Here is a 26378-nt window from a genome sequence, read left to right as displayed (position 1 = left end):
TGGATGGGGGAATCCTTCTCACTGAGGTATTGTGTTTTTACAGCCATCAGAATAGACTGATCACTGCTGCCAGCCACAGCCAGCGGTGCTGATCAAGTGGAAATTTTCCCAAAGGCTCATTGTACAGAAGTCGATCTATCGACTTCTGTACAACCAGCCTCCCCATATAAATTGGGGTAACAGTAATATCCAGCACTTATCTGTGGACTTTCCACTGATTGTTGTTACAAAATTCTTGAAAAAAAAAAATAAATAGGCAAAATATTAGCTGAGCACCACAGACTAGACAATGGTCAATAATTATTTTAAGGTAAAGGTTTATTTGCACTTCCCACAACTAAGTACAAATCATTGATGTGGCTTCATCCTATCCTACCTACGTTGTATATGAGGATATGCCACCATGCACCATGGGGTTTATTTACTAAAGCTGGAGAGTTGAAAATCAGACTCACTTCTGCATAGAAACCAATCAGCTTCCAGGTTTCATTGCCAAAGCTTCATTGAACAAGCTGAGGTTAGAAGCTGATTGGTTTCTATGCAGAAGGGAGTCTGATTTTGGACTCTCCAGCTTTAGTAAATAAACCCCTATGTGTCCAGGGTCAGCATTTCTATGGAGTTCTGGCCACACACAAACCGGTGGTAGCTAATAGGCCAGTCATGTGCAGCCATAACAGAGAGTACAGAAATATGTAGGGTCCCACTGCAGGCTTACAACCCCTTTACTCCTCTGACAATTGGTGATCCATCAGTTTCCGGCCGCTCCATGAAGTCTACTTTCAAGCACAAAAGGAAGGAAGCCACTCTCCATTTTAAACCTTGTGTTTATTTATTGAAGTATTTAAAGCACAAGCCAATCCACTTGTCCCACAAGCCTCAACGCGTTTCAAACTATCCCTAGCTTATTCACAGCACAGAGTTTCTGTTTTCCAGAGGTGGCATATCGCTGAATGAAGCAAACTATTCGTGTGACTGTAACATAAGGATCACCATACTTGTCACAATCTAATCATATTATCTTTGTACAGGCAACTTTAGATTTACCAAAACTATGTAATATAAGGACCTACCTAATCTATCCAATTCATTTAGTAGAACCAAAGGAGATTGTATAATCCGATTGTAATATGTGCGATCAGCTCAATAGGAAAACAATTACATTTTAAATTTGGTCCAAATAATAGTCAATGATATCTTGAGGTTCCTCCGGTGATCCATTCTCCTTATGGATCTGAATGTCTTTTACTGTAAACCAGTGGTTCTCAACCTGTGGGTCGCGACCCCTTTGGGGGTCGAACAACCCTTTCACAGGGGTCTCCTAAGACCATCGGAAAACACATATTTCCGATGGTCTTAGGAACCGAGAATCCGCTCCTCTATCAGTCTCCAGGCGGGTCCGCCCACATGCAGATACGTCCACATTTCCCTGGACTGCGATGTGTGCGCGGGATGACATGCCGCCCCTGTCATCTGGCCACATCCCCGGGATCACTCAACAGCTCCGCCTCCTCGTCATTGATTGGCCCCTGGAACTGGAGCTCAGGAGAGGCACACAGATGGCCAATCACCGGCGAGGAGGTGGAGCTTGGAGAGGAGGAGCCGAGCAGCAGCGCGAAGAGCAAAGAATATCGAGCAAGGGTGTGGCCAGAGAAGGAAGACAGCTGACAGGTAAGCGTCTGTAGCGTGCAGATGGTGCTGCTGCAGCCAGGTATGCTGGCTGTAGATGGGAGAGGGAGGGAGCGAGCCCAGGCTGGAGCAGGAGTCAGCAAGGTAAGTATCATTGGTGTCAGTGGGAGGAATAGTGCCCCATCATTGGTGTCATTAATAGCAATGATGGGGCACTATTCCTCCCACTGACACCAATGATGGGGCACTATTTCCTCCCCCCCCACTGACACCAACGATGGGGAACTATTCCTCCCCCCACTGACACCAACGATGGGGCACTATCCCCCCCACTGACACCAATGATGGGGCACAATTCCCCCCACACTAGTATCAATGATGGGGCACTATTCCCCCCCCCTGACACCAATGATGGGGCACTATTCCTCCCACACTGACACCAACGATGGGGCACTATTCCTCCCGCTGACACCAACAATGTGGCACTATTCCTCCCGCTGATACCAATGATGGGACACTATTCCTCCCACTGACATCAGTGATGAGGCACTACTCTCACTGACACCAATGATGTGACACTACTCCTCCCACTGCAAAATTACAGTTATGAAGTATCAATGAAAATAATTTTATGGTTGGGGGTCACCACAACATGAGGAACTGTATTAAGGGGTCGCTGCATTAGGAAGGTTGAGAACCACTGCTGTAAACTGTCTCAAATATTCCATTTTGACACAAGCAATCTGGTGTGGTCCTGGCACACATTTCATCAGCCAGGGAAAAACATCATACATCTAAGCAGAAAACAGAAAGGACACAGTTGGACAGAAGGACAATAAATGGCAGCTCTATGCAATAGTAGAAGTCCCAGTGCCTCCTACCATCACTTCATTGCATTACTGCAGCATCTATTAGACTTTTTAGCATTCAACACTTTTGGGAGTGCTGGTTGCCTATACGGCCGCCCCGTGCTATAGTTCCATCCTCCAACCCCTACATCACTGCTATGATCTGTACTGAGGTAGTATTGAACAGACTATGTGTATTTCAGTTTCCTGACCTTCCATGTGAGTGCTGCAATGATCCATACTGCCCTTGTTCTTCCTCTATACTGAAGTAGGGCTCATGCACAGCAAGGACATAGGAGTTCAATACTCCCAGAAGGATTGAATGTTGAAGAGTCAGGGTGTCAGAAAGAGGGGAATATAATACTGCTATGTAAGATTCTTTTTTCTTTACAAATAATGAAATATTTTTTTATGTACAACTAGCATAAGTATTTGAATATGCCTTGATATCATCTGTCATCTTTGGCACAATAGCACTCAGACTGGGAGAGGGTGGGGCAGTATTAGGAATTAAACACACTCTACTGCCCATATGTACTAACAGGGAATATGCTGATAGGACTAGAGAGGAGATGATTTATCTGTTGCTCCTCCTTCACTGTCCAATCAGCAGGCTGTGGCCAGACAAATGACACAGCTGTATTCCCTAAAGCAGTATTAGACATAAAAATATAAATGTGATATATTGCAGCTTAGCAATCATTAGATGTGGTGGCTGCATTCGTTTTCTTTTTTTTTTTAGTAATTTTTCCTGTTTTTTTCACCAGCAAAACACCCCCTGTCTTAGGATCCCTGCATTTTTTGTAAAGTAGACTATCACATAAAATCCCAATAAAATACATTTACATTTTTGATTGTAACATGACAAAATGTGGAAAATTTCAAGGAGTATGAATACTTTTTCAAGGCACTACAGGTGTTGTCACTGGAAAGAAAAAAAACATCCCTGCATCCGTGGTGTTACTGGATGGAAAAGATGTCCCTGCATCGGTGACAGTCTGAGAAGGATTGATGATTGATGTGGTTGTGGTATGAAGGGAGGGGGGCTCTGTGGGGTGCATTTAGCTAAGGGGCTCTGTGTAGCTCTGAGGGAGGCAGGGTGGCTATATTAGGGAGAGGCGAGTTTCTGAGGGGTGGCCAGGGGGTGGTTAAAGCGGACAGCTAAACTGCACTTTTACTGCCCTCAACTGCCCACTTGAACTGTAATATAACAGCTGGGCAGGGCTATACACATTGACTGTACAGCATTTTTAACTCAGGGTGCAGAGTTTGACAGGCAATACCACCTGTCAAGCTTGCCCATTGCATATAATAGGGTAGCACCACAACCGCGAGCTGCATGTGTCATGCAATGTAAAATTGGCATTCAGCAATTTAAAAAAAATAAATAAATAACGCAGGGGTTCAGGAGGTGGTAGTACCATGTCCCAAATGCCTGTAAGCCAATGCTCTACCGCCCTCTGAAAAGTGATCCACCACATATCACTTTTCCGCGAGCAGTAAACATTACCCCAGAGCTGAAAGAGCCCTAAAAGGCAAACTGTATTACATACACCTTGCTAGTACCGGGTTGGACCTCCTTTTGCCTTTAGAACTGCCTTGATTCTTCATGGCATAGATTCAACAAGGTGTTGGAAACATTCCTCAGAGATTTTGGTCCATATTGACATATCATCACACAGTTGCTGCAGATTTGTCGGCTGCACATCCATGATGTAAATCTCTCTTTCTACCACATCTCAAAAGGTACTCTATTGGATTGAGATGTGGTGACTGTGGAGGTCATTGGAGTACAGTGAACTCATTGTCATGTTCAAGAAACCAGTTAGAGATGATTTGAGCTTTGTGACATGGTGCATTATCCTGCTGGAAGTAGCCATCAGAAGATGGGGACACTGAAGTCATAAAGGGATGGACATTTGGGAACAAGATTTACCGTAATATTGCCCTTAAACTGACTGAATGGCAGGACATTGCATATGGTCTGTCCAAGATCTCTATTAATAAGACATTGATAGAATCCTACTATAAAACAGTCCTCCGGCGGTACCTGGTTCCCACATGCCTTGCAAAGATGCATTCTACTGCACCGCCTGCATGCTTTCGGCAGTGTTTACCACATCTGGTGGCAATGCTCTATGGTGTTTAGATTTTGTATCAGGATATCCAATTTAATTCATTCAGTGACAGGAGTAAATAGTCGCAAGTCCCCAGAAATAGCCCTTTTCAGAAATTGCCTATGGAGGTCCATCTACAAAACTGATCCGCTATATACTCCTAGCTGCGAGGATCACTGTTGCTAAACATTGGAAGCAATTGATGGTGCCACTTGACTACGTTAAAAATAAATTGAGCTAGATCATGATTAAAGACAAACTTACCTGCATGCTTCAGAACAGTATGGCCTCATTTGATAAAACATGGAAGCCGTGGATCCAATACTTATCTGTCCCTTAGTGGGACCTAGGTTGACCCTCTTCTACTTGCTTTTCCACTTCTCTTTCACTCTTTTCTTTCTTTATCTTGTTTCCTACCTTAATTTTCCCCTTTTTTTTGGTATACCTGAACCTAGTACCTGACTGCTGGTGAGGTCATGTCCTCAGGTACATAAATATTACATTTTCTCACTGGTATGATGTGTTCTGAAATGATGACAATGGTTGCTGTTTATCTCAGTCTACTGATGGGTTTTGTTAGGGGGACTTTGATTCCCATATACAGTATGTGTATTGCCTGATTTAAAGTGGTTGTAAAGGCTGAAGCTTTTTGACCTTCATTCATTCTATGCATGAAGGTAAAAAACCTTCTGTGTGCAGTGGTGCCCCCGTCCCCTCAATACTTATCTGAGCCTCATCGCGATCCAGCAATGTGAATGACAGCCTTGGCTGTCCTGGGTCTCTGCCTCCACATTGGCTGAGACAGTAAGCAGGAGCCATTGGCTCCTGCTTGCTGTCAATCACAGCCAGTCAGCCAATGAGGATGGAGGGGGGGCGTCCAAGCCGTGGCTCTGTGTGTGAATGAACACACAGAGCAGTGCATGCCCCTATAGCAAGCTGCTTGCTGTGGGGGGCACCCGACAGACAGGAGGAGCCAGGAGAGCCTGCGGGGGACCTGAGGAGGACCCAGGCTGCACTGTGCAAAACCACTGCACACAGCAGGTATTTTACAAACAGAAAATTGAATCTTTAGAATCGCTTTAATTGCTTATTTTTTCCACGCATTGTCTACACAGCTTCTGCTCTATTTGTATGATCACCCGAGAGCTTTGTAGCTCTTCTTTCTTTATACTTTAATAAAAAGATTGATATATAAAGGGATGGACATGGTCAGCAACAATACTCATGTAGGCTGTACTAAGGGGACCAAAGTGTGCCAAGAAAATATCACCCCCACCATTACACCACCAGTCTGAACTGTTAATGCAAGGCAGGATGGATCCATGCTTTCATTTTGTTTATGCCAAATTCTGACCTTACCATCTGAATGTATCAGCTGAAATTGAGATTCATCAGACCAGGTAATGTTTTTCCAATCTTCTATTGTCCAATTTTGGTTTTGGTTCTTAGCTGACAGGAGTGGCACCTGGTGTGGTATTCTGCTGCTGGAGCCCATCTGCTGGTCAGCAACAATACTCATGTAGGCCGTACTAAGGGGACCAAAGTGTGACAAGAAAATATCACCCCCACCATTACACCACCAGCCTGATCTGTTGATACAAGGCAGAATGGATCCATGCTTTCATTTTGTTTATGCCAAATTCTGACCCTACCATCTGAATGTCACAGCTGAAATTGGGATTCATCAGACCAGGTAATGTTTTTCCAATCTTCTATTGTCCAATTTCGGTTTTGGTTCTTAGCTGACAGGAGTGGCACCTGGTGTGGTATTCAGCTGCTGCAGCCCATCCGCTTTACAGTTTGACATGTTGTGCATTCAGAGATGGTATTTTGCATAACTTGGTTGTAACGAGTGGTTATTGGAGTTATTGTTGCCTTTCTATCACCTTGAACCAGTCCGCCCATTCTCCTCTGACCCCCGACATCAACAAGACATTTTCATCCATACAACTGCCACTCACTGGATATTTTCTATTTTTCGGACCATTCTCTGTAAACCCTAGAAATGGTTGTGCATGAAAATCCCAGTAGATCAGCAGTTTTTTAAACGCTCAGACCAGCCAGTCTGGTACCAACAACCATGTCACGTTCAAAGTAACTTAAATCCCTTTTCTTCCCCATTGTGATGCTCGGTTTGAACTTCAGCAAGGCGTCTGCACCACATATATATGCCGAAATGCATTGAGTTGCTGCCATGTGATTGGCTGATTAGCAATTTGTGCTACCAAGCAATTGAACAGGTGTGCGTAATAAAGTGGCCGGTGTTTATACATTGCCTGTCATCTTGAGAAGGGGAACTGTGAGTATCTGAAGCATTTGTGGTTTTATCAGCTGTTTTGCTATTGAAATCTCAGTAAACGTTTGAAATCTACTTTTGGTGTACTGGCCATTTTTGCCTACAGATTTTAGCAATAAAGACTTGAAAGTGGTTCTATTCCCTCAACAATCTATCCAAATCTAAAAATATGCATCTAGGTATGCTTTAAAGTGTTACTAAACCCACAACAGTAAAATCAGTCTGTATATGCAGTAAAGCATGCGTGTTATGGAACTACAGGGGTTAATCCTCCGCATTGTGTAAAAAGGCTGTTTGATCCTGTCTTCTCTGATCCTCCCCTTCTTCTACTGTCTCCAATCCATCTGCTGATAGAATGGAGCCTTGGTGGCAAGCTGCACATGTTCAGTTTGATGTGTATCGCTAGAGTTTTTTTTTTCTTGGGAGAGTGCATGTGATCAGCAGAGGGCCAACCAGCTCTGTCCAGACAGAGGGTCAGGGGTTATGCAGCCTAATAGGACAATAAGGGGAGAATGAAAATTCCTCCTACAAGCTTTAACCAGTGCTCTGCTGGGCACTGTTAGAAGTCACAAGCCTGCTCTGACTGCTGATGAGAAAAGAAATTTAGCAGGTTATATTTACTGAAATATTTGCATTTCCATGTTGTGTGCACTGTGGGAGACCAAATATAGTGAATGGGTTTAGTAACACTACGGCTTAAGAAAAATCAATTTAATAGTACACAAAGCTTTTAAAGGCGAATCTGTCCAGGTGAAAACATAACCAATCAATTTACCAAGGTGTTGCTTCATATCAAAAACTCATAATATAAAGAAATGCACCCATAATGAAATAATGGTGATGCAACAGACTATGTGATTATGCAGAAATCCGGCCCTGACTGGAAACTGAAAGGGGCATCCTGGACAGCCTGGACAATGTACATTTTGTAATCTAAATAAGATAAATGCTATCAATGATAGGTTGTTCCAAAATATCAGAAAAAAAAACTTGGCTGAACTTTTAGCTGTCATGAACATGTATAAAGTCCTCTGCCCAATTTCTGCTGATAAACACATTACGTACCTTTGCAGCTGGACTCCTTTATGATAGAAAAAGAGAAAGGTGCCTTTTTATTCTTTTTATGAGGCTGAGGTACTGGCACATTTGTCTCTACACCTTCCTCTCCTTTCTTCCTCTTCAGTGTCCAACTCCCCCCTCTGCACCCCCCTTTTCAGTGGGCCCTGTTACTTTGCTATCATTTCCCAACCCCCTTCTCTTTCTCCTGGCTGTCCATTGTCATCATTGCTCAAGGAGTTCTTGCATCATCTAACCCCCATGCCACCTAGAATCTGGTCCAATAAATCCAGTCTTCATCCTTCTATCCAGTATCTTCTCCCACTGACTCCTTTCCCTCTACCACAATTCCCTCCTGCTGACCCCTCTCTTTCCCACCTACACTGCTACAGTCGGGAACAATTCTACAGAATTTTACAACAGGTGAAAGCTCGGTACTCAAGGTCACCCCACAAATGAATAGAATCTATGTCTAGGTTGTACACATACTGTAGTCTTCACAGTCAGTTGCATCACCATTGTCATTATGGGTGCATTTCTCTATACTCTTGAGTTTTTGATGTCTATATTATTGGCATAGATATTATCTTGAATATGGAATCACTTCAATTGTGTATCCTAGCCCTGAATTCTATTGTTCCTTAACATTGGTTACACATTTTATCTCTACTTCATATAATACACATTGATCTAGTATGAATAGCCATACATGGAAGGCACTAGATATTGATGAGTTCAGTATTTAGTATAGATTTGTTTACGGTTTGCCCTATAGGAAGTTTCAACTGATGGGGTGATATTTACCTGTAATACTGATTAGTCCAATATATTTAATATGTAGAATTGTTGAATTATTAACCCCATAGGAAGCAGCTCTTGTTGGGGTTGTATCTCCCTGTGTTTAATCCTTTCCTCCTTCATTGCCGATATCTGGATGGTGGGGACCATGACCTACCCTGGGATGCCATCATGCTTTACTGCTTTTAATGGTTTTTTACAACACATTGTTGTTTGCATAAGGTATGTGCCAAATACTGTTCTATGGATATGAGGAATGATCTACGTGTTTTTATTATGTGTATACGATTCTTCTGTGATTTACATTACAGATGTTCTCCTCTATACAGCTCCTGAGGAAGGTCTGGTGACCTGAGAAACGTATCATGTTTTTCTCCCATCAGCCAAAGACTTCAAAGACAAAAATTCATGCCTCATATTTGTGTGTATATAGGCTGTGATGGTGGACTATAGAGGCTATAGTGTACATTTAATGGAAACTACAGCGTATGGTATTTTAAATACGGAGGATGGTAAAAAAAAATAGACTTTTCATAAAGAAACATGACTTTTAATGTGGGTTATATAATATGGCATCCTTTAACGTCCCACTAATTTGATCCTTTATAAGATTTGGCTGTGTATCTCTTCTTTTTATACTTTTAGTTTTTAGCACATTCGTTATTTGTAAAGGGTTGTGAGCATGTATGAACCAGCACTGCTCTTTAAAAACTATTAGTTTTACAACGCAGCAACTTCCAGACTTGTAGGACACCAAACATTAGAGGTGGTTTATCTTTACAAAGCAAATACACCTTTGAACACTTGTACTGATTAGTATTCCAGCATTTCGCTTCTCCCTCAGTTTCTCTCTCTCACTCAGCTAATGTGACCACAATGCTGAGGGGTAAACAAGGATGCCCTGCAGGCAATCTACGTCCTCCTTAACTGATGACATCATTGATTGTTAGGAAGCCAGTAGCTGGTACACATATTGCACAAGGCTGTAATTCTGCACATTAAAATCTTTTGACTTTGTTTAACAAAAGGACAGGCTTGATCCACCCACTGGCTTGCCGACAATTTATAGGCAATTTGAGGCCATTTTTAGGCATTTTGACACAGCTCCCCTGAAGAACCCAGATGACACACCAATATGGCACTCCAGGGCAGTGACAAAAGTAGAAGAAACTATACTATAGCTTCCATTAACCTCCCTGGCGGTCTGCTTATGTCAATATTTTTGAATGTCAAAGCAGTACATTGTTTTGCATGGAAATTTGTTTTATATTGTCTGCCTATAATTCTTAGGAATAACTCACTTAAATCTGTCCAAACAAGAGTCTAGTAAACATCGCAGGTATGAAAGTTTGAAACACAAAATCATAAATTATAATATAACATTTATAAAAAAAATATTATAATAAATTTAATTCAATAATGTAATCAAACCAAAAACACTGAAATTTGAAATAGAGCACCAAGTTCAGACATCACTGAGCTAAGTCGAATAATCGTCGCTGTCGTCACTTTCAATCTCTGATGATGAATTTCCCCACAAATCACTATTGCTCATATCTGCAAGTGATTCTAATTCACTATCGCTGTTTTCTAGCTGGTCTAAAAACGCTTTTGACCTAAAGGGACATTCACAAGTTTCCAGGCAGAAAGAACAGTAAAAATGCAGGCAGGACACTGGACAAAGCACTAGGGACAAAATGTATGTGAAATGGTTTGATACAGTAATGTAATCCTAACAGATTACAATGTATTGTGTGTATGTCATGTTTTTTCTTTTTTGAATCTCCTGCCGATTCTGCCCCCCCCTGCGTCACAACACTCTCAGGGAACCTAGAAGACAGTTGCCAGTATCAGCTGGAGGATACAGTGGGAGGACATCGAAGGATCGCAGGACAAGGTAAGTTACACTACAGTAAAATCCCGAGTGTAGCTTGGGGTTACCGCTTTTGGTAGTGAAAATAAACCCCAGGCCACACTCGGGATTACCGTTAGGAAGGTTAATGACAAGTGATCTATGAAACAAAGACAGGTAGATGAATGAAAGGTCCACCTCCTCCATTCATAGATTGCTCTTCATTCAAGGTAGCTATAGTACAGCTTTTATGAATAAAGCGGGGAGAAAGAAAAAGGCAAGCTTAGTAGAATACAATAATGGGTGATAACTGTGGTTTGTATTACTCAGAAAAACATCCTCTTCTAGAACATGTACCAGCATTTGTTTTTTTTTTTTTCCCCCAAAAAAACAGCATTTATTACTCCATGTGAAATCATTGCAAGGTTTGTAATGAGGCAGCTGCTGAGTTTCCAGTGACATAAGCACATCCTCAGAACTGCATCACACAAGAGCCCTTACTCTACACACAAGCTGAATTACTAACGGAATTGACAATATTCACTCAAAATTGAAGCTTTGCTTCAATAATCTAATCATACGGAGATTAACAAAATAAACAGAAATTCACATGACTGGATAAAGAGATTTTTCACTCAAATTTCTGAGTGAAAATTCTTAACATCTTTAGTAAATCAGTCTGTGTGGGCACTCATGAAGTCCAAGAAGTGGCATTGTTTTGGTGGGAAAGAAATCAATGTATGCATGCAATGTAGGACTAAGAGGTGTGGGGGATAGGAGAAGTTCTGTAAATCCAGCACGCAGGGTTGACAACACTCTTTGGGCTGCGGGCATAGTGCTTTTGCTGCACTGAAATCCCAAAAAGGAAGTCAAGAGTGTACAAGATTTCTGGCACATGAACGGGTATTTTTTTCTGTACGTATAACATTTTTTACCAAATATAAACTTTAATCCATATAGAATGGTGGGAAAATTAAACCAGAACTCTGGGCAAAAACTTTTTGATATGTCCTTGTTGCTGATTTCCTACTTTCACTGAATATGTCATCCATCTTTTGGTTCACTCAGTAGTTGCTCCGAAATAGCCTATTCATTTTCAAATCAAACCGTTAATTGTATTTGTTTTCCTGTTTGTAAGACCAGTAACTTCTATGCCTCCTCTTCCCCAAGGCACTGGTCTTGGAACATCGCTTCTCTAGTTCTTTCTCCAGGTAGTAGTGATGTAATTCAGCCCCACTTGCAGTGGTGGGCACACAGAGACTCTCAGACACATTCTAATGTACCTGCCCACATTCACTACAATTCCCTGTGCTTGGTGGGAACTGTAGTTTCCTTTTACTGCAGAGACAGAGGAGAGGAGAGGATATGATATATTCCCGGCCGTTACACCACCTCCTTGGCAGAGCAGATGCTGTTATCTTGATGAGGTCATAAAAATTCAATTAGACTTTTCTTCTAAATGTTAAGGATTTTCAAATTGTTATTAACCATTTAGTATTTTGTATGGGGGGAGTGTACTGCAAACCAACGTGGGTCCTGAGGCAGCAAAGACTTCCACCATATTATCTCCTTCTAGGTTTCCCATCTAGGATGAGATGATTGCTGTAGGTCTGCAATGTTCAGCCTCCTGTTGCAATTTGATGGCACTCTGGAACAATGAAATGGTCTTTAGAAAACCTAACAAACACACACACAATGTTGTGGACTTACTAAAGGCAAATAGACTGTGCATGCTAAGTGCAGTTACACTACTTTTCTTCAAGAGCTTGGTAAATTTCTATCATCCAATTATGTGCAAACAAAATATTGTTTTATTTTCCTTGCACCTGACTATTCTTTGCAAAATTAAGTTTCACCGCATTCACTAAGCTCTGGGGAAAAGGAGTGCGACTGCACTTGCAAAGTGTACAGTCTATTTGCCTTTAGTAAATTCACCCCATGTTTTTGAAGAGCTGTAGTTTCATCCAACAGTAACTTTCCACTTAAACCATCCTTCATTAATTCTACTATAAGAAAAGCACTAAACACAAAGCTTATCAAGATGCCAATGAGAATGTCCTATGCTGAGCAAGGTAGCAGCAGTACTGAATTCTCTTCAATTTTTAAATGATCAAACTTACCATAGTCTGATAGGGGCCTTTATCAATCTGTAGGTTTATTTTTTCAGAAAAATTGTACGATTTTTATTTGACAGGGCAGGTCAGTTTCTTCATGAACTGACTGGAATATTTGGCTCATTGAATGGAATACCTGACTTTGTAAGATGTGAGCAAGCTAGAGATTCGTGCACTTTTTACATTACTGACCCTGATTGTTTACTTTTCATAAAAGAAATCTAGCAATTGCTATTCCTGACCGTCTTCTGAAAGTGCTTGTTGATTGTCTGGTATGCTGGCCCACAGTTTAAGTCGCTAGCCTGGAACAAGTATGCACAGCAGGAAGGTCAGCGTAAGCTAAAATGTCTGCATGCTTGTTCTAGTATTAAAGCAAGTAAGTGACAGCCAGGCAACAAGTATTTTCAGAATAAGAGGCCAGCAATGGCCACATACAGTGGAGATCGAAAAGTTTGGGCACCCCAGCTAAACATTTGTATTAATGTGCATAAAGAAGCCAAGTAAAGATGGAAAAATCTCCAAAAGGCATCAAATTACAGATTAGACATTCTTATAATATGTCAACAAAAGTTAGATTTTATTTCCATCATTTACACTTTCAAAATAACAGAAAACAAAAAAATGGCGTCTGCAAAGGTTTGGGCACCCTGCAGAGTTAATATCTTGTACTGCCCCCTTTGGCAAGTATCACAGCTTGTAAACGCTTTTTGTAGCCAGCCAAGAGTCTTTCAATTCTTGTTTGAGGTATCTTTGCCCATTCTTCCTTACAAAAGTCTTCCAGTTCTTTGAGATTTCTGGGCTGTCTGTCACGCACTGCTCTTTTAAGGTCTATCCATAGATTTTCAATTATGTTGAGGTCAGGAGATTGTGAAGGCCATGGCAAAACCTTCAGTTTACGCCTCTTGATGTAATCCCCCGTGGATTTCGAGGTGTGTTTAGGATCATTATCCATTTGTAGAAGCCATCCTCTCTTTAACTTCAGCTTTTTCACAGATGGCATCAAGTTACCATCCAAAATTTTCTGAAATTTTATGGAATCCATTTTTCCTTCTACTCGTGGGATGTTCCCTGTGCCACTGGCTGCAACACAACCCCAAAGCATGATTGATCTAACCACATGCTTAACAGTTGGACAGAGGTTCTTTTCATTAAATTCTGTGCCCCTTCTCCAAACGTACCTTTGCTCATTCCGGCCAAAAAGTTCAATTTTAACCTCATTGGTCCACAGAACTTGTTTCCAAAATGCATCAGGCTTGTCTATATGTTCATTTGCAAAGTTCAAACGATGATTTTTGTGGTGAGGACGTAGAAGAGGTTTTCTTCTGATGACTCTTCCATGAAGACCATATTTGTACAAGTATCTCTTTATAGTGGAATAGTGTACCACAACTCCAGTGTCTACCAGATCTTTCTGGAGGGATCGTGCAGTCAAACGTGGGTTTTGAATTGTTTTTCTCACAATCCTGCGAGCTGTTCTGTCTGATATTTTTCTTGGTCTTCCAGATCTTGCTTTAACTTCCACTGTTCCTGATGACTGCCATTTCTTAATTACATTCCGAACAGAGGATATTGACATCTGAAAACGCTTTGCTATCTTCTTATAGCCTTCTCCAGCTTTGTGTGCGCTCAACTATTTTCAGTTTCAGTTTTCTAGACAACTGCTTAGAAGAACCCATGGTGCTGATTGTTGGGGCAAGGTCAGATGAGTCTGGGCATGTAAAACCTTTGAGATTGACATCACCTGGTCTTCCCAGACGATGATTGAGAACAATCCATGACACTGGCAGGTCTCAGCTTGGCAAAGGGGGCAGTGCATGCTATAAATTCTGCAGGGTGCCCAAACTTTTGCAGATGCCATTTTTTTGTTTTCTGTTATTTTGAAAGTGTAAATGATGGAAATAAAATCTAACTTTTGTTGACATATTATAAGAATGTCTAATCTGTAATTTGATGCCTTTTGGAGATTTTTCCATCTTTCCTTGGCTTCTTTATGCACATTAATACAAATTTTTAGCTGGGGTGCCCAAACTTTCGATCCCCACTGTACATGTTATTCTTATTACAGGTTTCCTTTAAATTCACAGAATGCATATATAACATACAACGCTATAGCAGACAACTGCATATTAAATCTCCAACACTATAAAACAGACAACTGCATAAGACTGAAAGAAATCAATATTGCTGATAATTATTTAAAATTTAGTGTGCCCAAATAAAATGCTGTATTACATTGTATTATGTTTATTTTTTATTTGTATAAAAAGATCACTAAAATACATTTTTAATGCACTCCACAACAGAAGTCTATGGGGCTACCACTGCTGTGACTTTTGCCATTTAAAGAATTGGCAGAACTGGAACAAAATGCACAGGGACCTGAATAATTCTGTGTGTGGTACTGCTGCCATGGCAGAGTTTTTTTAGGTTTTTAGAAAGCTGGATCTTGAACAGTCAGCACAGTAGTGACAAAATGACTGTATGTAATGTACATGTTACAATAGCATTTTTATTTAATAAGGTAATCCTAAACAGTCTGCAGAATCAAGTGAGACACTTTATACTAATTAAAAAATAAACAAGTGAGTCTAAACATAATACCTCTTCTGAAGTTCTTCATAAAGAACGCTGAATCAGTCACATCAAGCCTTGCCCTCAAAAGGAGCTTAGAATTTATTTTCCCTAAGACACTTTACTTTAAAATGAACCTGTAGTAAGGCTATGGACAACCACTCATTTACATACTATTAACAAGCAATAAATGAACTTTAAGCAAGTGCTCATTATCCTCGGTGGCTGTAGTCACTGTGAAACAATTCATCCTGAAAGTTCACAGTAAAAGCATTGAAGCTGTCACAAATGCCCACTTTAGCAGCTCAAACCTTACCCTCCTCCCCAACAATGCACTCACTCTACATTAGAGATTAGATGTCTGGAAGGTTGCCAAGTCATTGATGGGAGAGGGGAGCAGGGTGAGCTGTTGTGAACTTTGAAGAATAATTGCTCCAAAGTACCTGCAACAAAGGTCAGCAAGGGCTTGTTTTAAAGCCAGTGAATTACTTTTTAAGTATATGTGAACATTTGACAGCCCATAACCTGGCTACAGTCACTTGCAAAGTAAATCTGTATCAAACAAGTATACACTGGACACAAGCCTTAGGCATAAATGGCATCTTCTCTCTGACACTGCTAACAGGTTCATCAGAGTATGCATTTAGAAAGAATTACTTCAGGCGTAAGTGTATACCATCTAAAATGTTATGCATAAAAATTAGTCACGTGAGAAAAATCTAACAAATGTCTATCTGAAATCACCAAATAGGCATATTGCCATTTGTTAGCTGTACTGGAAAAATACGTAATACCCAACTTTGGCAACTGAGACATGTCTAGAAGACATTATCTAAATTATTATTATTAAATGCAGCATACCATACTATACATCAGAAGTAGGCAAACTGCGGCCCTCTAGCAAGTCTCATCATGCCTCTGCTAGTAGCTGTCCAATTGGAGATTTCCAATTACTCATGGGACTTGTTCAACTACAACTGGAGGATCAAAGTTTTCCTACCCCTGCTATACATAAAATATTATTCTGTATGTACAAGCATATACATTATACATACTGTCCTAAAATTATTACCTGCTTTAAAATGAAAAGTAACAGAAAAGTGTCCACTTTCTGTGCACCCTCATGAGACCTGGTTTTTTTTTTTACACTATATATCACTAACCACTAAAGACTTGGGTTTCATAAAACAGAATCTTTATTCTTCCTTATTTTCAATTTTTTTTTTTTAAGTAAAATGGATCAATACATACAAATATACTTTAGGACTGCTTTGAAGCACCATTACTTATAAATGGCTACATTGTCTTAGTAAAATGAGTCTCAGAATAAAATAACATGTTCACAAACAATGGCCATCAATGTCCCAGAGCAGATAGGAAATGCTGTTTGAGTATGTCCTTATCCAGATGTCTCCCTGGAATTGAAAAATAGACATAATAAAGATATTTTATTTTTGCATGTAATTAAAACTAGAATAAAGGTAGAAAATGTTTTTGCATCAGCAGAAAAAAAAGTGTTCAAAAGTGCAAAAAGCATTTTCTGAAAAACATGAAAGACATAAGCAACCAAATTGTCACAGTTGGCTTTCCACACTAAAGATGTCAGTGTCGGGAACCCGGGGACTAGTGAAGAACTAGCCCAGGTGAGGCACTGGATCCCTGGACAGGTAAGTGCCCCTTTTTTAAGTCAACAGCTACAGAAATTGTAGCTGCTGACTTTTAATTTTTTTTTTTCTAGAGTGAAGAACTGCATCAACAAGTTTTACTTGTTTTATTTCAAGTAAGTGCAACTGGCCTTCTTTATCAAAATGTCTGTAATAAAAAAAAGGTAATATAGTTCCAAAGCCAAAAACAGTTCATAAATAAAGACATTTGTTAAGAAAACTGTTCTGTGAGAGATGATTTTGTTAACCAAAAAAAGTTCAGGTTATGTTAACTGTGTAAGGAAATATAAATATTCATTTTCTTTTTAGGAATATTTGCCAATACCTACTGTGCGTGTTCAACTTAACTTAAACTGTCTTATTTACACTATGCCTCTTCATATTTGCTTTAAGGATTCACTCAACTGTAAGGTACAACACTTCCCCCATGCACACCAGCAGCGTATACCTTCACTAAGGTGTCTGAAGTAACAGCTGCCATCCCACTCTCTGTCATAGGCAACAAGGTCAATGTTTGCCTGAACTTCCAAACCAGTCTTCCATAGTAATGTTGCAAAACACACACACACAGTATAAACTTACACTTGTATGTTGCCTTGGTACAAGGAAGCCATGGTCCCCATACCTTGTACTTTTGGTGTCCATGCACATTAGCATTTTTTAAGGTAAAAAAAAGGCTGGATAAAAAAAATGCTGGTAATAGCATTTTTTAGTAGCATTTGTGTTTTATTAGCGTTTTTACAGTACATGTAGAAAAAAAAAAAAAAAAAGAAAAAGCCAGAAAAAAAGCTGTTAGTAGCGTTTTAGTAGTGTTTAGCAGAGTTTAGCATTTTTTTCTGTTGGAAGAATGCTCCAAAAAAACTCTACATTTTCTTTCTGCTCCTAGAAGCTACATAGTTACTCTGGCAGAAAAAAGACAAAAGCCCACCCAGTTCAACCATAAAACCCCCCCAAAAAAACAAGTTATAAACCTATACCCACAGTTGAGGGAGGCAGAAAACCCAGCAAAGCATGATCCAATTTGCTCCTGCAGGGAAATAAATTCCTACCTGATCCCCCGAGAGGCAATCGGATATTCCCTAGATCAACTTTACCTATAAATGTTATATCCAGTTATATTCTGTGTATCCAAGAATGAATCCAGGCCTTTTTTAAAGCAATCCACTGAGCTGGCCAGAACCAACTCTTGTTGGGAGTCTATTCCAGATCTTCACATCTCATACTGTGAAGAAACCTTTCCATGTATGGAGATTAAATTTCTTTTCCCCCAGAAAAGAGTGTCCCCTTGTCTTCTGTGACAACCTCAGGGTGAATAGCTCTACACTGAGTTCACTATATGAACCACTGATAATCATATCTCCTCAGTTCCTCTAATCTTTCCTCATAGCTGATCTCTTCCTGCCTTGTATCAGTTTGGTTGCCCTTCTCTGTACTTTCTCCACTTCCCCAATGTTCTTTTTGTGAATTGGTGCCCAAAACTGAACTACATATTCCAGATGAGGTCTCACTACTGATTTGTAGCTGAAGCTCAAAAAATGCCAATAGTCTAAAGTAGTGTGCATGGACACAAAGGATAACACTATTTAGCTGTATAGGAGCAAAAAAATGTTAGTATGCATGGAGCCTTAGTGTGATAAGTTAAAAACAGCTGATTCTAGTCAAACATTAGGCTCTGTACTTACCTTGTGTTAATGCAATATGAACGGAGCCACCAGCACTAGTGGCAATGTTGGTATAATATTGTATGGCCAATTGGCAATATTGTTTTTTCAGTAAAACACATGCACTCCATCCTTTTATATGCTTCAATTAATCTACAATATTGACCTGTTTTATAAATACAGCCTAACAAGTTTTTTTTTATATATATATTTAGAAAAAGAAGAGTTACCTATAAACACCATGCGATTTAGTCTTTCCCCCTGCCAGTTTACTTGGGTCTCTTCTAGATCATAGAGCTCATGAACTCCCTGTATAATCACCTGATTTGATTTATCCTTCAATGACAGCAGGCCCTGCTTAGACAAAGATGACCGTTACTAATGCAGAACAAAAGTCACAAAAAGGAATACAACAGGGAAAAATTAGTATGCATAGCATGTCAAGTTGTATGAATTAGATAAAACATTTATTTCCTTTTGTCAAGATCCTTAAAGCAAAAGTTTAGTTTTAAAAAAAAAAAAAAAAAAGAGAGACATTACTTATTAATACTTAATCCCATGTATCCTTTGTGCTGTTGGCTGCTGCATTTCTTGAAATCTTCCTCCTCTGATGCCCGCCCTACCCCTGCTGCCATAATCTTTGGTGCCGCTGGGGTTAAGCGTTGAGACAGGCACTCATCAAGAGTGCAGGACTATGCACACTCTTTCCGCCCAGCCACTCCACTCATAGAAGCTGTACTAGAACATCTATGAATGAAACGTGACCTATGAATGGAGGGGGGGACCTTTCAATCGTCTGTCCATACTTCATTCATAGATCATTTTTCATTCATAACAGCTTCTATGAATGAAACGTCAATAGTTTTATTACATTTTGGTATAAAATTTGCCAAAAAGACATATCCTAACATCATTAAAAACAAGGTAAAACAGGAGGCTATGCGTTTCACAGAACAAACTGCTTTATCAGGACCTTTGAAGCCTCAGATATTTTTGTTGAAGGTTACTGTAGAAACAAACAGAAAAATAATACATGCAAATTCCATAATAAACAAAAGACAAATAACAGAATATATGAAGACAAAGTCGGTCTGTACCAGCAAAAGGAGGGGGAAATAAAAAAAAAATTATACAAAAACTCCTACCCTTCTACCACCTCGACAACACAAGTCTAACCCAAACCTAGGGGGCAAGTAATAAGCCCCACCGATCTGGGAGAAGATCTTCGTGGATGCTACAAAATGTTACATATTTATATATTTTTCCCCTCTCATTTTGCATTTATGGACAGATTTTATTGTCATATATTGTTAATTGTCTATTGTTTATAGTCGAATTTGGATGTATTATTTTTTTGTTTGTTTCCACAGTACAACAACCTGCAACAAAAATATCTGTGAAGCTTCAAAGGTACTGATGAAGCAGTTTAGACCCCTATTGTACTCACAATTCAGCCTCCTGTATTACCCTGTTTCTAATGATGTTATGAAATGCTTTGTTGACAAATTGTATATCAAACAGTAATAAAACATTGTTGAAGTTGTATCAAATATTCTCATGACTTTTTTTTTTTTTTAACACAACTTGGAGATTAAACACTCCTACTAAAGTCTAATTTCTCAACCAGGCATAGCAATAGCATACCTCTCTACTTAATTTCAAACTTGTGTTACTAAACCCACAACAGTAAAATCAGTCTGTATATGCAGTAAACTATGCTTGTTATACTCACTGTGAAACTTAAGTGGTTAATCCTCTGCATTGTGTAAAAAGGATGTATAATCCTGTCTTCTCGGATCCTCCCCTTCTTCTATAGTCCCCAATCCATCTGCTAATAGAACAGAGCCTTGGGGGCAGGCTGTACATGCTCAGTTTGGTGTGTATTGCTAAAGCATTTTGTTTTCTTGGTAGAGTGCATGTGATCAGCACAGGGCCAATCAGCGCTGCCTAGAAAGAGGGTCGGGGGAAATATAGCATCATAGGACAATCAGGGAAGAATGAAAACGCCTCCTATAAGCCTTAACTAGTGCTCTGCTGGACACTGATAGAAGTCACAAGATTGCTATATACTGCTGATGAGAAAGTATTTAGCAGTTTATATTTACTAAAATAATTGCATTTCCAAGTTCTGTGTGCTGTGGGAGACCAGATATAGTGACTGTGGGGTCATGGGTTTAGTAATACTTTAATTGCTAGTAACATGATATTTTAGGATTTTATCTTGTTGTAAATTTGAAAGCTTGGCAGGTATTCCTGATGCAACCCATGTTCTTCCAACCTGCTCTCAAGGCAGACTCCTCCTGTACGCCAATTCACAGTCTAGACGGTAGCCAATGTACTCTGCCCCTAGCTAAAAGCTGCCACAATGTTGTCCTGAAGCCATTCTGACCCATAATTGCAGAAGGATAGCAGTTACATACACCATTTTGCGTACTATAGAGACTTAACACTACAACAACCCACCTTTAACCTTATAACCTCCATGGGAATTCCATTCGGGTTTTTTATATTCTTTTCCCAGAGCAAATTCTGAAAAGTGAAAAAAAATTATGAACAAATTATTTGCATATAAAAAACACACACTTACAGTTTGAAAAGGTTTTCTTCTTACCTGAACAAATACATTGAGATGCTCTTCGATGACATTTCCAACAACCTCAAATGTAGCGGTGACAATGCTCTGCGAAAATTAGTAGTAGGTACAAATTACTGCAATTCATAGTGCAACACACTGGTTTCAAAATTGAACAAAAAGTACTGTGATCTTAGTTTTGTGATTTTATTACTTCAAGTTTATCACTGCATAAACCACACTGAAATCTATTCATAGTGCAACACACTACCTGTTTCAAAATTGAACAAAAAGTACTGTGATCTTAGTTTTTTGATTGTATTACTTCAAGTTAATCACTGCATGAACCACACTGAAACAAAATATAATCAAGAATGCATTTTCAAAAGACTGCCATGCCAGAATCCTGCAATGAAGTGACAAATGTGAAGTGGATGGAAGCTGTGGTATAAGGTGAGCGAGTATCAGTTACTTTTTTCTCTTATTTTTTAAAATTAACATTCTTACATTGGGTTGGGTGGGGGGCAGGTGCTAGGAAGTAACAGGACTTTACATTTCCATGAAAGGTCTGCTTTAAAATTCTCCTTATCAGTTTTTGAATACTATAATACCCGCAACTTTAGAACACAATGCAAGATAAAAAGATAATGCCACTTTCCAACCAAAGTGGCTACTTTCCAGAACCCCCATGAAGAAGCAGCTGTTTCTCTGGTTCTTCTAGTGTGCATGTTAATGTAATGTAAGGAAGTAGACCTGTTGTTTTTAGTACAGTGTTATGTTCACTTACGGAACTGCAAAAAGATCAATGAAGGTTTGGGAATGGTGCACTGAACTGCTGTGACAACAGTTCACACCTTTTCACGGTCTCCTCCTTAGACCATATTACAGTAAGCTTTCTTCCCTTGAGAGAAAATATTGCCCTCATTACAGCTCATCTGAGGCAATAATGTTCTTTAATCTGTTTGGTGCTAAAGTAAACACTAACGTGTACTCACAAACCCAACCCTAAGTGACAAACTGCAAGCCAATGTAAATAGGTTTCTGTTAAACAAATAACCCTTCCTCAAGAAAAACACAAATGCTAATTTTCCTTTGCAGCCTTTTGCTTTATTATTTTTCTCAAAAAAAAAAAAAACAAAAACCAGCATATTTAAACCGCATGCATATATGTATATATACAGTAAATGCTTGATTGTGGTCAAAATTCAAGTTTGTTGTAGTTTTCTACCACCAATGGTGTTGTTCTACTGTCAGGAAATGAAGATTATCCCTATAAAAAAATGTCAAAGCTTTGCTTCCTATTGATATATCTATTGAGTATTCCAGCATTCAATAATATGTGATTTATCCAGAACCATGAATAGCGAAGCCATCAGGCTTATTATTATACAGGATTTATAAAGCGCCAACAGTTTGCTCAGCGCTGTACAATATAACGGGAGACAATACAGCAACAATACAGTTCAATACAAGAGGGTTAGGAGGGCCCTGCTCCTTGGAGCTTACAATCTAAGTTGGCTTATGACATGAAATACATCAGATAGGGAGGTCCCAGGCAGGGCTATGTTATTAATGTGTCTAGAACAATAAAGTTTTAATAAATCCTAGAATATTTGGTGCACTGACAGTTTTACATCTGTGGACCGCCACACATTGGTTTCTGGGAAGTCACATTCAGGTCAGCGATAAAAAGCTCCATTTCACTGGTGTTAGTGACAGTATGGTTTGTCAGTGGCACAAATAATAGCATCCCCTTTAATGGGGTCTTTGGCAACAGTAATAGGCCCTCCTTCATTGGATGTCAGTGACAGCAGTAATAACCCCTCCTTTATTGCTGTTAGTGTCAGCAGTATTATTCCCTCCTTCATTGCTGTCAGTAGTATTAATCCCTCCTTCACTGGTGTCAGTAATAATAACCCCTCCTTCATTGGTGTCAATGGCAGCAGTAAGACCCCTCCTTCATTGGTGTCAGTGACAGTAGTAATAACCTTTCGTTCACTGGTATCAGTGGCAGCGTAAATATCCCCCACCCCCTTCCTTTCATTGAGATCAGTAGTAGCAGTAATAGCTCTTTTTTCATTGCGGTCAGTGACCATAGTAATAAAACCTCCTTCATTGGTGTCACAGACAGCAGTAATATTCGCCCCCAAGTATGGTGTCAGTGACAGTACCTGCAATAATAAGCCTCACTTGATCCACTACTGTCAGAAAAAAATATGAATTCCCCCCCCCCCCCCCCCCCAACACACACACTCCTTATTGGTGTCAATGGTAGTAATATATATCCCCCCAATTTCCCTTCATTGGTATTCAGTGGCTACCTACCTGAACACACTACTGGCTACTTGCTTACCTGCTGTTTCCTCCTTCCCTGGTGAAGGGTCAGAACTATACTATGTCTGTCGGGCAGAAGGTCATTCCTACCTGACAAGCTGTGCCAATGCCATTTAAGCTCAACTCACTACCACTAGCTGTGACCTCAAAAATTGCTAAAAAAAAAGTACTACTTGAAGGGATACTAGATAGCTATGCAGATTTAAATGAATAAATATTAGCCACCCAAGATCTTTAAAGACCTAAACACCATGATAATTATCCACACATCACAAACCTTTAGACACTATCAGCAGCAAACTGCTGCTAATCCTTTTGACAATGCATATTGTAAATCAGGACACATCTGCCCACAAGAAGCTAACAGTACAGAAAGGAAGGGTACCTTTATCCAAATGACAAATAGCCATAGATTTCAAACAAACAAACAGCAGTCATTCACAGGGTCAGTGATACCACTAGACAGCTGCCTAGGGCGTACTACCACTTAGGGCGCAGCTAAGGCCGATTGTTTCCCTACTCTCGGCCATGGCCGGATCTAGGGGGTTGCTGGGGCTGTGTCCTCCAGATTTCAGTTGTGCCCCCAGGCTGGTCTTGTACTGAGATCAGAGGTTTGTGCAGGAGGGGGGATGAGGGGGGCTACTTGCTAGGAGTAGAAAGGAGGTTTGGGGGGGGGTGGATTTTATACTAGGAAGAGTAATTTGGAGGGGGGTTTAGCTAGAGGAGGGATTTGGGGGAATTTGTCCTAGGTGGGGGGATTGAAGGAAGGGGATTGGTGCTGGAAGAGGGGAATGGAGGGATTTATGCTAGGAGAGGGGATTGCGGCGGGATTTGTGTTAGGAGGGGAATTGCAGGGAGGAATTTGTACTGGGAGAGGGAATGTGTTCTAGGCGAGGGGTATCGGGGGGGGGGGGGGGGGATATGTGTGCTAGGAGGGTGGGATGGGGGGGGTCTGTATTGGCAGGGGGGATGCTAGGAGAAGGGGATTTGTGCTTCAAAGGGTAATCTGGATGGGGTTGTGCAAGGAGGAGGGAAATTTAGAGGGATTTGTGCTAGGAGGCAAGATTGTGGGGATTTATGCTAGGAGAAGGATTTGGGGGAGAGGATTTGTGCTAGGATAGAAAATTTGAAGGGAAAGAGGATGTGTGCTAGGAGGGGTGATGTAGAACAACAGGTGAAGTTTTATTTATTTATTAGGTGGGGGTTGCAAGTAGATGGTCTTGCCTAGGGCACAAAATAGTCTAGCACTGGCCTTGGTCATTCACGTGATGCCACCATGAACATTTGGATGTTTGACAAATCCTATAGTCTCATACTCAAGTGGAATTTAAAGTGGAACTTCACTCTCTTAACATGACTATTTGTAATCCTTATAGTTTCCTATCTATTTACTAATGCTAGAAGCATATCATATTTACTTGGTTTCATTTTTTTTTTTTTGCATTTCTTGAGTTACTTCCTGGTTTCCATGCCTAGGAAAATGATGTCATACATCCCAGCAGTCTTCAGGGGAGGGAGGGTTCTCAGATCCGCCTTTGTCTGAGCTAAGGGCAGATGGATTCCAGAAAGTAAATGATACATGAATTATTTGCCCATACTCAAGATGACCATGGCCAGAAATGCCAGGGGGTGTTTTTCAAAATGATTTCTCAGAAAAATAAAGCATGGAGACATGGGTGGACGAGCGAGCTTGTTTTGAATTTAAAAATGAATTAAAATAGCATTTTTGGTTTGTGATGCTTTTTTTACCTACAAAAATATATATAATTTGTGCAGATTAATTTCCCTTTTTAAATGACATTCGCCTTTTTTCCTGATTCATTTATCAAAATATTTGGGCTTAAACAATATATGCATGAATGGCTTCTTTCAAGAGTTTTAACTGGCATGTATAGTATTGACCATGCTTGATTGGCAGTTACAATCAGGTAATGGAATTCCTGCAGCTTTTTTTGCCCATTTAAACGGAGGCTCCAGATCACCCATGGCAACCCAACTAATTTGAAAAAGTGGATAGGGCTAAAAGAAATGATCCAGTAAAGAATTGTAAAAAAAGCAAATACGGGTAATTCAAGGGAGAAATGTAAGACACATGGACCTAAAAGATTCTCCTTCAAAGAATGTTTGTGGGATGTCTGATTTACTGTACAAATATCCTTAGTGTATTGCATCCAGAAACTTTGAGGGGAAGTAAGAAACAATGAGCAGCCGCAATCTGCAGAAGATGTGCATGGCAGCCAATCAGCTTTTATATTTCCTTTTTAAAGCTTTAAGTGACACTACAGAAAAATCCTTCTTTTCCAAAAATAATCCATACACATCTACTACTTATTGGCCCTCTAATTTACTTTTCATGAAATCCTTTCTATGTCTTTCTGCCTCCTTTTATTGTCCTCCGTGAGCTCCAGAACCTCTCCTTTTATTGTCCTCCGTGAGCTCCAGAACCTCTCCTTTTATTGTCCTCCGTGAGCTCCAGAACCTCTCCTTTTATTGTCCTCCGTGAGCTCCAGAACCTCTCCTTTTCCCTTTTACTTTTGTTCCCGTTCCTGTTTGCTTAGAGAAGTACAGGATAGTTGCAGGTATGTGCATGCTCTGTGCACACAACTAATCTCAGTGGTGGCTACATTCCTAAATACAGTAGGACCAAAGAGAATGCATGTAGTCAACCTCTAACAGGAAGTCAGATCACAGCAGCAAAAAACCAGAGGGATTTGGAGGAGGCTGAGAGCAATAGAAGGTACTATATTAAGTTAAGAGTACATACTTGATAATTTGTTTTTGCTTTTTAAACCAGAGTTTAGTGTCACCTAAACTGAACAAGCTGAAGTTAAAAGCTGACCGCTTACTATGCACAGCTGCTCCAGATTCT

General features: G+C 40.1%; 1 protein-coding gene across 5 annotated transcripts in view; it reads right to left on the bottom strand.

The window, feature by feature from the left end:
* Positions 1-16451: 16451 nt before the first annotated feature.
* ZNG1A (Zn regulated GTPase metalloprotein activator 1A) overlaps positions 16452-26378 on the bottom strand; it is an 87410-nt gene continuing 77483 nt past the window's right edge. For 4 of the 5 annotated variants that reach the window (XM_089692588.1, XM_089692589.1, XM_089692592.1 and 1 more), the window contains 4 exons: positions 21215-21283; positions 21067-21132; positions 18834-18957; positions 16452-16693 (listed from right to left, as the gene is read on the bottom strand). In XM_089692588.1, coding sequence (XP_089548714.1) covers positions 16635-16693; positions 18834-18957; positions 21067-21132; positions 21215-21283 — 318 coding nt within the window. In that variant the 3' untranslated portion in view covers positions 16452-16634. The remainder of the gene's footprint in view (positions 16694-18833; positions 18958-21066; positions 21133-21214; positions 21284-26378) is intronic. The other variant, XM_089692591.1, reaches the window with a different exon arrangement.

This window comes from Staurois parvus, unplaced genomic scaffold (assembly GCF_062004578.1).
Source record: "Staurois parvus isolate SC_StPar_1 unplaced genomic scaffold, SC_StPar_1.0 ptg000596l, whole genome shotgun sequence".
Taxonomy (NCBI): Eukaryota; Metazoa; Chordata; class Amphibia; order Anura; family Ranidae; genus Staurois; species Staurois parvus.
Note: the sequence above shows the minus strand (reverse complement) of the source record. Positions and strands in the feature narration are given on the sequence as shown.